Source organism: Lytechinus pictus, chromosome 8, assembly GCF_037042905.1.
Source record: "Lytechinus pictus isolate F3 Inbred chromosome 8, Lp3.0, whole genome shotgun sequence".
In the NCBI taxonomy this organism is placed as follows: domain Eukaryota; kingdom Metazoa; phylum Echinodermata; class Echinoidea; order Temnopleuroida; family Toxopneustidae; genus Lytechinus; species Lytechinus pictus.
This window is the reverse complement of record NC_087252.1, coordinates 27,236,638-27,249,370: the sequence shown is the minus strand read 5'-3', so window position 1 is coordinate 27,249,370 and position 12,733 is coordinate 27,236,638. Positions and strand designations below refer to the sequence as shown.

At 36.5% G+C, this 12,733-nt stretch overlaps 1 protein-coding gene across 1 annotated transcript; it reads left to right on the top strand.

The window, feature by feature from the left end:
* The first annotated feature begins 344 nt into the window (after nt 1-344).
* On the top strand, nt 345-11,487 carry LOC129266682 (uncharacterized). The gene is made up of 3 exons (XM_054904512.2): nt 345-558; nt 3,145-3,228; nt 9,406-11,487. Exons 1-3 carry the CDS (start codon nt 375-377, stop codon nt 9,453-9,455), a joined length of 318 nt encoding a protein of 105 aa, XP_054760487.2. The 5' UTR covers nt 345-374; the 3' UTR covers nt 9,456-11,487.
* Nucleotides 11,488-12,733: the final 1,246 nt, after the last annotated feature.

Genomic DNA, 12,733 nt, shown 5'->3' with positions numbered 1-12,733 from the left:
TTGAAGGAGGAACTGATATGCAAAAAGTCACAATAAGATGGTCAGTTCTACGGTTTTTTTTACACCTTTCAGCGAAAGTATGAATTTAGGTTATCACGAGATTATTTTATGAAATAGGATCCGTGAGAAAATATAATTTAAAAAAATAAATTATCTCAAACATTTGATGTTGCTGTAGCTGTTAAAGAACTGTTGGTCTTTTTGATGAAGGATATGACAGAATCTTAGGTCATGCCATTGCCATATTAGAGTCAAACATCAAGTATCAAGTCAGTTTCTCGGTTTTGGCAATTTCGTACACTTCCTACTGATATTTATGTATTTATTCATATCAAATTTATTTTCCAGATTTATATTGAGTATATCAGACTAAGATGGATTATAAGCAGATGGTATTATGCGGTGTGCTGGCTGTAGCACTGATGACATCGGTTGCCATGACAGCTCCTCTGGAACTCTGGGAGATCGCTGCCTTGGATGACCTCTTGGATGAAGCCTACGCAGAAGCAATAGCAGAAATGGACACTGGAAGCGTGAGCAAAAGATCGTCATGGAACTGTAAGAATGTAGATTATGAAACGTTTGTGCTAATGCAGGTTTTATCTAGCTGAATTTTGTTCAGAATAAGTGATTTTGATCGCTAATATAGTAGTAGATATATATTACGGTCACATTCACACCAATAAAACCGATTGCTGATCAGGGCCCGTTGCATAAAAGTTACTATTATGATGACTTTGCCATCCAATGGTAGCTAACATGGTAACGCTGATCACCAGCCAATCAAAATCAAGGATAATGCAAGTTACCATTGCATGGCGAAATTACCATAAGGGTAACTTTTATGCAACAGGGGGCCAGATCCATCAAAGTTTACATCAATTTGTCGGTTCGAGTCGCTTTCATTTGTGAGTTTAGCATAAGGGTTGACCTGAGGATGGTCATTTGTTTGGAGTGATAACATGAGAAAACGTCCCCTTTTATCTCCAATCGTGAAGTATCACCTGTGCTGAGATTTCACGTGTGAAGCGTCAAACTTCATCAGACATTCGTCGTAGATGGCATAGTTGTAGATGCAATACGACAAAGCGACGACACCATCTACGACATTGGCCGGAAAGGGCTTGTCGCCTCGAAAGTGCAACGTTTCCTAAACAATTTTCATTTCATGTTTGTGCCAGAATGATCATTTTCTCATAATACGGGCGGTACTTTCATAGCAGTGTTTATTTTTAATCCTATATTAACTTCTACAACACCAGTGGCGTAACTACGGGGGGGCATGGGGGGGGCACGTGCCCCCCCCCCCCCCCAATCGGCTGGCAAAAAAAAAAAAAAAAAAAAACGGGAGAAAAAGGAGAAAAAGAGGGAGAAGAAAGAAACGTAGTGGGATAGAAGAAATTATTGTACATTATAATGTTATATTAAATTATGTTATGTTATATTACATAAGAAATATTTTTTCATAACTTTATAAAACATAATTAGCTCAGGGCCTATTTGTTCATTATTCCTGGCACTCGCATTGTCTGTTTAACGAGATATATAAACATGTTGTACTAAAACGTCCTGTTTTCAAGTCAATATGCATCAAATATATTTCATCGCACTTCGAGTTATTATTGTTTTATGTAGTGACATATGCTTCTTTTTCATGACTACTTAAAGTGATTGCCCCATTTTAAGGTCTGCATATAAAACATTTCCTGTTCGTGCTTACGTTCGAATAAGTGGATTGATGAGATATGTCTGCTCTTCATGAATTCCTAAAATCAGTCCTTAAAATGTCTCTTTTTCTAATCTCAATATCAACAATTTTCAGCTCTCTCTTCGCGCTCGCATCATTTGGTTAGTGAAATACGTATGGTCTTAGTAGATTCCTACAAACGAGCCTTAAAATGCCCCTCTTCAGATCTGAATTTCCTATATTTTTAGCTCGCACTTTGCGCTAGTGAGATGCGTATGATAATCATGATTACTATGGCTTCAATATAAGCTCTTCATGTGTTTGGATGTGATTCTAACAAAATCAGCAATCGCTCGGTACTCGCATTTGATGACTATGGTGAGATATGTATACACTTAATGGATTCCAAAAAAAGAAATAGTCATTAAAATGTCCCTGTTTGGGGTCAATATATACAAAATTTTCAGCTCGCGCTTCGCGCTCGCATCATTTTGTTAGTGAAATATGTATGGTCTTCGTAAATTCCTACAAACAAGCCTTAAAATGCTTCTCTTCAGGTCTCAATTTCCTAAATTTTCAGCTCGCGCTTTGCGCTTGCAATATTTGATTAGTGAGATGCGTATTTTAATCATGATTACAATGACTACAAAAAGTGTTTCATGTTTTTTAACAAAATCAGCAAGCGATTGGCACTCAAATTAGATGAGTATGGTGAGATATGTATTCTCTTATTTGATTCCTAAAAATATTCCTTAAACTGTCTCTGTTTGGGGTAAATAAATACAAAAATTTCAGCTCGCGCTTCGCGCTCGCATTATTTGTTTAGCGAGACAGATACGTATTTTTTTTTTTTTTAATTGCTTATTATGTCCCTTTTTAGGTCTGAATATCAAAAATATTTAGCTCGAGCTTCGCGCTCGCATCATTTGATCAGTGAGATACATTACATATCCGTTTAATGGCACAGTCCTTAAAAATGTCTCTATAAGGTCAATGCCTATACCTGGCAATTGAGCGCACTTTGCGCGCTCACCGAGTGACTCAAAATTTGTGCTGGTGCCCCCCCCCCCCCAATGCCGTGACCCACGGTACGCCACTGTACAACACATTTATAAATTGCCATTTGCCAGCCCAATATCGAGTTCAAATTATTTTTTTTATCAATTCTGCATAAAATATTTAAATAATTTGTTAGGAGCCAGAAGAACATGATGAAATATATTACAATATCAATCTCAATAGGATAGAAAGCGCATTTTGTTTCCATGGTAATTGACGAATGATGATGAAACGTTTCTCAAATTATTGTTTAGTCTGGAGCAAAATCGAAGTTATGATTATTTGGAATGGCACATTAAAATTTGCAAAATCACAAATTTACCTTCTGATCTTTTTTTAACACCACCCCTCCCCTCTCTTCTCTCTCTCCCTCACACACCCCTTCTCTCTCTCTCTAGATTGCCGACATCACGTGACTGGAAAGATGTGCAAATGTTCATCACTCTTTGGTCAATCAACACGAAGATATTTCGAATGTGAAGGTATGGAGGTTGCCAAATCCTTGCCTTGCTTACCCAGTCAGACGGCAGGTCCCAAGAAAGTGGCTTCTTTCATCCAAGTGATAGTCATGACTCGAGATGTTTTGCATATTTAATGAGCTTGATGCGGACCAAACCACCTCTTTTCATTCGGTCATTGCTGCTCTAATTGTGCATCGAATTTCATAACTTTGGTATCATTGTAAAGAAGAAGAATCATTCTTTCAGGTCATGTCTTTGAATTTATTCAAAGATTTTGTAATATAGGTTAAAATTTTGATCTAAAATATGCTACAAAATAATTATTTTCACCTGACAAAAGCTGCTATTTTTACACTTTATTTTTGTTTGAGCCCAAATGATTTTTAAATCATGATAAAGCTGAATATGTATGCTTTAAAATGATATAGGTTTCAAAATAAGAATTGGTTTAATCGGGTCAAGATCACACTTTTCATTTGCCAAGTACATAAAGCAGCTTGAAAACAAGAATACTGCACACTGATTGGTCAAAGAGACCACCCATTGGCAAATTCCAACGGTTCCAATGCCTGGGTTCATGGGAAGGTCACACTTCCCATGTGGTAATCTCCTCAAATACCCCGCGCCTGTTGTTCTGTGAACCTTATCCAGCCAATCAGAACTCTGGATTTCATGCAAGTACAAAATTTCAGAAATCTCGTCTTGTACCTTGGTGGGAAAAGTGTGATCTTGACCCGATTAAAAGGTGCCGCATATCAAGAGTGGCATTGTGAGAAAGTACAGAAGTTCAGCTTTATGGTGATATAGATATCATTGAGGCTCAAAATAAAAAGTTTTGCACAATTTGCAAAAGAAAACAGAGGAAAAAAATTCAGTTTTGAGGCACATTTTCAGGCCAGAACTTTACTTATTTAACAAAATATTGTATACAAAATAAATGACCAATATGAAAGAGTAACATTTACTCTATCTGATGGTGCAATAATATTTCATTTAACTTGAGGTTAAAACAGGTAAATTCTTAGAGAAAGAAAATCTCACGAATCACGAGATTTTGCAAGGAGGAGGATTCAGCCACGAGATGATTTGGATGAATCTGGCCTTTTTGCTCATTAGCATAGGGACCTGCGGTCTGACTGTACCATGCTTATTGTTTTCCTGTGTGTGGTCCAGAAAGGAATCTAATATTATAATACAGTCAGGGGGGTGTTTCACAAAGATTTGAGGGTGACTTAAGGACGTTCCACAGTTAAAGTGAAATCCATGTCATTTTCACCAAACTTTGCATATAGATACTTTAGAACCTGAATAATCGAAATATGCATAAATTAACATGGGTCCATGTGCTTGATTTTTTTGCTATAGAGCTTCAAAGTTCATTCAAATGGATGTTCTTAAGAATTGCGCATTCAAAAGAATTTGGCATTTTTAGACCTCACGAGATGCACTACAGTGTGTTTAAACTTGTATTACTCAGTCAAAATCCATGAAAATCCCATCAAATTTCGCAAGAGAGTTAATAATTGTATTTTTAAGATTGGGAATCTATTTATAGTGCTATTGTTTACTGTTTTAAGTATAACAGCACTATCAGTTCTTAAAAAATAGCATAAAATATAACAAAAACCTAATCTAAAAAAATGTGAAGTTTCAATAACAAACTAGAAAGTGCAATAAATGCTGCACTTTATTAAAAATCCATGTCATTTAAACCAAACTTTGCAAAGTTGTAGAGGAAGGTATACCTAAGAGGTGCAAACAATGAAAAATAGGGGTTCATGTACTTGTTTTCAAACTATCAGCACTTTTATTAGAGCAAATGTGCTTTTTAAAACACAAAAAACGCGCCAAATGCCGTTTATCCATCTGAAGAAAAATTCAAAACCACTCGTCCATTTATTCAAATTCGGGGTCATGTTCATCATTCTTTGCAGCACTGCAGAGTAAAGTATTATAAAATTGTAGAGATACTTTTTTTAAATGGTCCATGGAATAATGCAAATTTTTTAGCTTCATAAAATAACGCATCGTATTTGCAGCTAGAGCAGATAAGGATAAAAATTAGCTCATACCTACAGCTAATTAATCACATGTTCATCCATTGTGACGTCAGCGCGCAGAGTGTAAAAATGCGCAGATCATAATGCGCACAAACATAACTGTGGAACGTCCTTAAATCGCACTTAATCGGACGCGTATATCTGAAATGCAACGCGCGATCTAATTGATCAATATGCAGTAGTGCGCGTCCTCTTCGCATGATCTGACCAATGCGGAAAATGTCTTTTATACCGCATTATAGGCATTTAAGTGCGAATATAAGTCATAAGTAAATCTTTGCACTGTAAAATATATTGGGTAAAATTTTTACCACCACGAGGGAAATTATGTGTCCAACCAATTTGGGGCAGTATTTTACCCAATGCGTGAAGCTTGTTGTCTAGTAAGGTTAAAAAAAATAAGCAGCAATTACTTTAGAATGGGCTAAATTTTATCACACTAGATCAATAAAATGCCCAAAAGAAATGCCCAATGTTGGTTGGACACATAATTAACCTCATGGAGCACTTTTACCCAATATTTTTAGAATGTGTGAAACACCCCCCCCCCCCCCCCCCCGATCAACGACACCGGTTCCAGACACATCCAAAGTACTAAAGTATTTTTCAATGCCATACTAGGCAGTTTTCGCATTTACTACGGGGGCACTCTCTACAACTCATCGAATTCTCTTAAAAATGAAATCAAGATCACAATGGAGATCTGCAGTGGCGTACCTGGGATTTTTCACAGGGGGGGGGGGGCAAAACCGTCCGCCAAAAAAATTGACAAGCAAAAAAAAAAAATAAATAAAAGGTCTTCAATCACAAATGAAGGATTTCGTAACAGAAAAAAATTTGGCAAGCAAAAAAATAAAATAAAAGGTCTTCAATCACAAATGAAGGATATCGTACCAGAAACAAATTGGACAAGCAAAAAAAAAGAAGAAAAAAAGGGTCTTCAAGCTCGTCAGGGGGAGCAATAAAGGTCTTCAAGCTCGTCAGGGGGGCAGGGATACGTCCTTTGCATGGGTTGTGGCTCGTCAGGGGGGACAGACTGCCCCCTCTGCCCCCCCCCCCCCCCCCCCCCCCCCCGTAGGTACGCTAGTGGAGAGCTGAGAGGCTTTTTTCGAAATTTGGTGGACTGGGACAGCAGATCATCCGAAGATTTGCATCGGGCAAGCAATTGCAAATATGCCGTTGTCCAGAGTCAAGAGATTACGATGCTGTCCTGGTCCACCAACTTTCGACAAAAGCCTCTCAGCTCTCAATTGTCATTTGACTTGCATTTTCAAAGGTATTGGCGCATTGTGGGGAGTTTCCACGTAGTAAATGCGAAAAGTCCTGATTATTGGCAGGTTTGAAGCAGGTTTCGTTGGGTGCGATTGTAGTATGCATTTGGGACTTCACATTTCCTACCAGCGCGTAATGCCTTTACTGCGCAAGCCAGGGGAACGTTTCACGAAAGGACGTGTCAGACGCTTTATCCGACAAGTACCGAAAGTTAGTGTGGTAACAGCACTTCTCAACCAATCATAATCAAGAAATTGTCGGACGAAATTGTTGATGAAACGCTCCCCCGATACCTAAATTCATTGTAGAAATAATTCTGACTAAATGTGATGGGATCTGTGGTCAGAAGGGTGTAGCCTCGGTTCATTTTGGGTGCAGAAAACAAAGCATGTTAGTTATACATTGCGAGTATTTGCTTATATTTTTAAAGGGTTTTTTTTTGTGTGACAAGGTGCAGCGACAAGGGGCGACCACCATTCCTTCAGTTTTTAAGTAGGGTATAAAAAAAAGGAGAGGAAATTAGTATGAAGGAAAGGGTGAGGATGAAGAAGTATGTCTATTATGATAAGTTTTATTCCCATAACCATAAATTCCCTCTGTCAGTGAAACAGGAGGAAAATATGTCGTCATAATTTGTTGTTGCCCCCCCCCCAAAAAAAAAAATGAATAAATGAATGAATAATAAAATATGAATATAAAAATGATGAATAAATACATAAACAAATAAATAAATCAATGAATAAAAGTTATGTCACCTAAAGGTCTATAACCTATACCGTAAGGGCACTAGTATTCAACCCGTTTGGAGAGTTTCCTCAAATATATAGAAATATAGAATTTACCTGAATTTCAGACCCGTCTTATTTCCAAGAGCAAATGCTGGTTATTCTTTTTCCGTTATTTTTTTCTTCAACCAGTTGACTGTGTGCGCGGGCGATCGAATTATACGGCGACGGATTTTGGTACTAGTATTCAACCCGCCGGCACTAGTATTCAACCTAGCGATGAAAGATGGCCCTGTCTCTCAATCTGCCCTTGTCCCATCCGACTATGGACTAGACCATTTGAGATGAGACCAAACAGGGAATTAATCAAAGCCAGAGACTTACATAGATCTAGATCTAATTTAGCAATCTAAACCCTTTTGAGATTTGCTATCAATCCTCACTAGGTTGAATACTAGTACCATTTAGTTCCAAAAGGCCATCGCCGCATAATTCGATCCTCCGCGCATACAGTCGACAGATTGACAAAGAAAATATCGACAACAGAAAATAACAAAGGTGTGAAATTAAGATAAATTCCCTATTTCTAAATATTTTGGGGAATATGTCAAAATCTTTGAATTATGCCGGGTTGAATACTAGTACCCATACGGTACTTGTTAGTTTGATTAGGATTTACCCGTGTAAATGCAGTAATATTTTCAGTGGTGGTCATGGTGGTTATAATAATTATGCCATAAACTGCACACAAAAAAACGTAATAGGTGCCAACTTTTAACAACGGATTTCTCGTACAGCATCCGTTGGTCTCGCAGTGGACGTAAAAACTTGAGAAGAATTCAACGAAATCACAGTGAAGTAGGCATGGGAGAATTCAAGTAAAAATTGTCCCTCGAAAAAATACCTGGATTCACCCATTTCACTATACCATCGGATGTGATTTAATGGACTGGTTACTCGAGGCCTATCATTCAATTAGTCTAATGCTTCCGAAACCTACTTACGTTTAAACCACTTATTTCTCCAACCATAACAAGACGAGGAAAATGTTAGGAAACCGACTTTCTGCCGTCTATTGTTTTAAGGCAGCTCCATAATTCAAATTGCTAACACAATTCCATAGACCCATTAGCTAATCACAAACAAATTGGAAGTATTCTAGATCCGGATTACGTGGCATGGTTGTCGATAATACTAAAACTGATCTTCTTTCTATTTTATTTCCACGGTGGTAAGAGTGCTAGTCTTTATTTTTCTTTTTTTTTTCATCAGACAGACAGAACACCTCCAATATCATCATTTTGAATCACATTTTCGCTGTCATTATTGCCACCTAAATAATAAACGATAATTCATAATTCAATACGGACCTGTGTTAAGAAACGCTATACGTCATGGCTAGCGCCATGAGCGTCTCTGAACGGTGTATGCGCTCGACAAGACATCACTATTATTATTATTATTATTAATATTATTATTATCATATTATTATTATTATTATTATCATTCTCATGTTTACTATTATTAGTATTATTATCATTATCATCATCATCATTATCATTACTATCGTTAGTATTAATGTTATTATTTTATTATCTCCTTCAACTAATTCTCCTTGCATCGCCCATGTCCAATGATCTGTTTATACGTTGATGTATAGGCTATATTTTTTCATATTGAATGTTTAGATAACTTACAAATTTGAGTATTACCAGTGCTGAGAACAGTACCTAAATATACAGGGTTACATTCTGTTTGAATTCATTAATTTGTTCCTTCAGTATTGTTTTCATCTATTCATTGATTTAATCTATTCATTGGTTTCTTCAATCATTTGCTAATTTCTATTTCTTTGGGCTTGCGGATTAAAAAAAAAATGTGTTTAGATATAGCTGATACCCACGTTAAAACAATATTACCGAGATGCTTTAAGGCAACCGGTCGTTTCGTGCCATATATAGCCACCACAACAAATTTAATAAATAAACACACAACCTTATATCAATCATGTAACCTTGGTTTGTAAATTTGTATGAACCTAACCACCACTGGATAAAAAATATGAAATGGTATTTGTTTCCACCGACAGCGGAAACATTACTACACATTGCTAATCCCTTGTCCTTTTCTTTTCTTTTCAGCTCCTCCATACCTTAACAACCCTTGGAACAGAATAACACGCAACTGGTGATGTCATCACTACGTCATATGTTATCATCTTGGTGTATTATATATATTTATATCTTGGCTATGAGTAATTTTATCCACCTTCGTAAGATTATAAATGTTTGTTCTTGTTGTTTTCTATCTATTTTCCGATCAAAAATTCGAAACTTTTCTTTCCTCTGTACCGTTGCCGTTCTTAAAGGTCAAGTCCACCCCAGGAAAATGCTGCCTTGAATAAATAAAGAAAAATCAAACTAGCATAGTGCTGAAAATTTCATCAAAATCGGATGTAAAATAAGAAAGTTATGACATTTTAAAGTTTCGCTTATTTTTCACAAAACAGTGATATGCACAACTAGGTGAGTCAGTCGATGATGTCCATCACTCACTATTTCTTTTGTTTTTTATTGTTTGAATTATACAATATTTCATTTTTTTGAGATTTGACAATAAGGACCTACTTGACTGAAACATATAGTATTAAACAATACTAATGCCACATGTTCAAGGAGGAATTAATCGTTGTATCACTTGCCAATGAGGAGAAAATTTGAATATTTCATATTTGACATAATGAAATACAAAAGAAATAGTGAGTGGATGACGTCATAGTCTCCTCATTTGCATACCAGCCAGGATGTGCATATAACTGTTTTGTGAAATTCAGCGAAACTTTAAAATGTCATAACTTCCTTATTTTACATCCGATTTTGCTAAAATTTTCAGTGTTATGCTTGTTGAATTTTTCTCTTTTTATGCAAATCAACTTTTTATTGGAGTGGACTTGTCCTTTAAGTATTGTTTCTGTGTACTAGAGAGAAAAAGATGGCGGAATTTGAGGCACGGGGATAATATATATAATTTCGAAACGAACACCACATTTCAAAATGAAAATAAAATTGTGACAATGAAAAATAAGAAAACACAATAGGTTCATATCTTACCACATTCCAATACTATCCCTTCCTTTTTTTTCCTATTTTTTGGGGGGGTCCCAAGCCCCAACATCTATACGCCAATGTATCGACTGCTAGGATAGTGAGACCTCACACATGTCACTTTTCATTCTCCTTCTTTCATTCATCTCCTTACCGGCTATTTTCCCTTCCGTCTCTCTCTCTCTCCCTTTCCATCTCTCTTTGTTTCTTTTCACCCCCGCTTTACCCCACTTTTCTCCCAAACTCATTCATTTCCCTTTCTAAATACTCTGCACATCGTTGTCTGATTTCTCTTTTGCCTCATCTTATGATCCCTTTCTTCATTATCTTTGTCATAAAATAAGTATTTATTTATTTGAATGTAAGTATTATTGAGAATGTGATATAAAATGGCTGTATTGCAAACTCGGATTTATACCTCAGTCACATTTGCTACGGTGGCCGTATGGCGAGTCGAAAACAGCCGTTTTAACATTTTTTGTACCAGCTACATGTAGATGTTTGAATAAAAAGTGAATAAAACGGCTGTTTTAGACTAGCCGTACGGCCGCCGTCGGGGAGATGTGACTGTAGCATTAATTTAAACTGTGGTTAAAGTTTTGGTCTGACTATGGATAGCCAATTGGTCACATATACATCTCTACCAGTAGGGAGCCTCCACGATTGATCTATTATCTCATTTGACTCTTCAATCATTCATAATTAGTTGTCTGGAACATAACTTAAATAAATAGTTTCTTCACTAAGACTTAAAGTAGGACGAAATAGCAGAGTAAATTGCAGGAATATGCAATGTGAACAATTCTGAGATTTTACGGCTTACAATAATAATGCAGAGTTAGACAATGGTGTAACTTAACATAGACTTCCGTGTACGCTCAAACATGTAGCTTCATAAAAAGAAACGCAAAGTCAGGCTATGTTAATGTAGTGTACAAAAGAAGCATGGACTAGTTGTTGTAATTTACAGGGACCAAATTGTAAAATGTTAGTAATTCTGAATCTGATAGACTGATGTCTCAGAGGGAATGAGATCTGTTCTCTCTTTTCAATGTTTTTGAAGAGGCAGAAATTAGCAAGTTGAGAAATATCCTTCAAAAACAAGATTATTCAAAGAAAGATTGTCAAAAGTATGTGGTGTAAAAGCTCATGTGTGATGTAACTTTGTACATTTTGTTGTGTCTGATAATTTATATCTTGCTCTTTAACTTTAATTTATAATGTAAATTGTTTTGCAATGACTGTTAGTGTTGAAATAAAATTTGGGAAAAAAATGCTAATGCTCATCGAAATGCCTGTTAGTTATTTTGTTCAGAACAGGACTATAAAACAAATAATTTGATATAGAGAGAAAGAGAAGTAGACGGGAGCAGAGCAATGAAGTTAGTTAATAAGGAAGGAAGAAAATGGGGTCGAGTGAAACGAGTTTTGATTTTGCACGTGGGATGCAGGAAGATATGACGAAGCAGTGACGTAATGAGCCAAACAATTGAGATTCAAGACATAAGAATATTGGGAAAAATTTGTAACAAGCTGTGAGCGAGAGAAGCGAATGAGCAAAACCTTCTTAGAGACATGTGGGTCACATTGATTCAGCTCGCTTTTCGACTCCCAGACACAGGCCGACGCCAGACAAATAATAATAATATTTTGAAAATTGCCTTATGTATCTTATCCTTTCCTTTTCTTTTTTTTCTCCTTTTTTCTTTGTCGTGAAACTTTTTTTTTTTTTGGGGGGGGGGGCATAGCCACAAGGCGACCCCGCTATCTGTATACCACTGTGAGAAAGAAAGGGAGAGAAAAAAGAATGAGGATCAAAAAGCAATGAGAGCAAGAAGATATTATTAAGGAAATGTAGTAAAATATAACGAGAATTTAACATTTCCGTGAGAAAATATTTTTTTATCAAAATACCTATAAAATGACATAGGTAGACCATAATGAAGTTAACTACAATAAAATCTGGCATTTGACATCCACAAAATAACTGCGCTTGATGGGGGTCATTATCAAAGAAAAGTAGATTTCATTAACGATTCATTAATTATCTGAAGTGTTTTCAATCTTGTGAATAGAAGTTCATTTCAAATACGGGCACATTTCTGTTGAAGGATAAGGCAAAGAACATGACAATTAGAGAGAAAGAGAAATAGACGGGAGCAGAGCAATGAAGTTAGTTAATAAGGAAGGAAGAAAAGGGGGTCGAGTGAAACGATTTTTTGATTTTGCATGTGGGAGCAGGAAGATATGAGGAATCAGTGACGTAATGGGCCAAACAATTGAGGTCCAATATTGGGCAAAAAAAGAGGCCGCCATCAACTACAAGCTTAACCGCTCACGATGGCGGTCTCCTGCGTTCATTTGT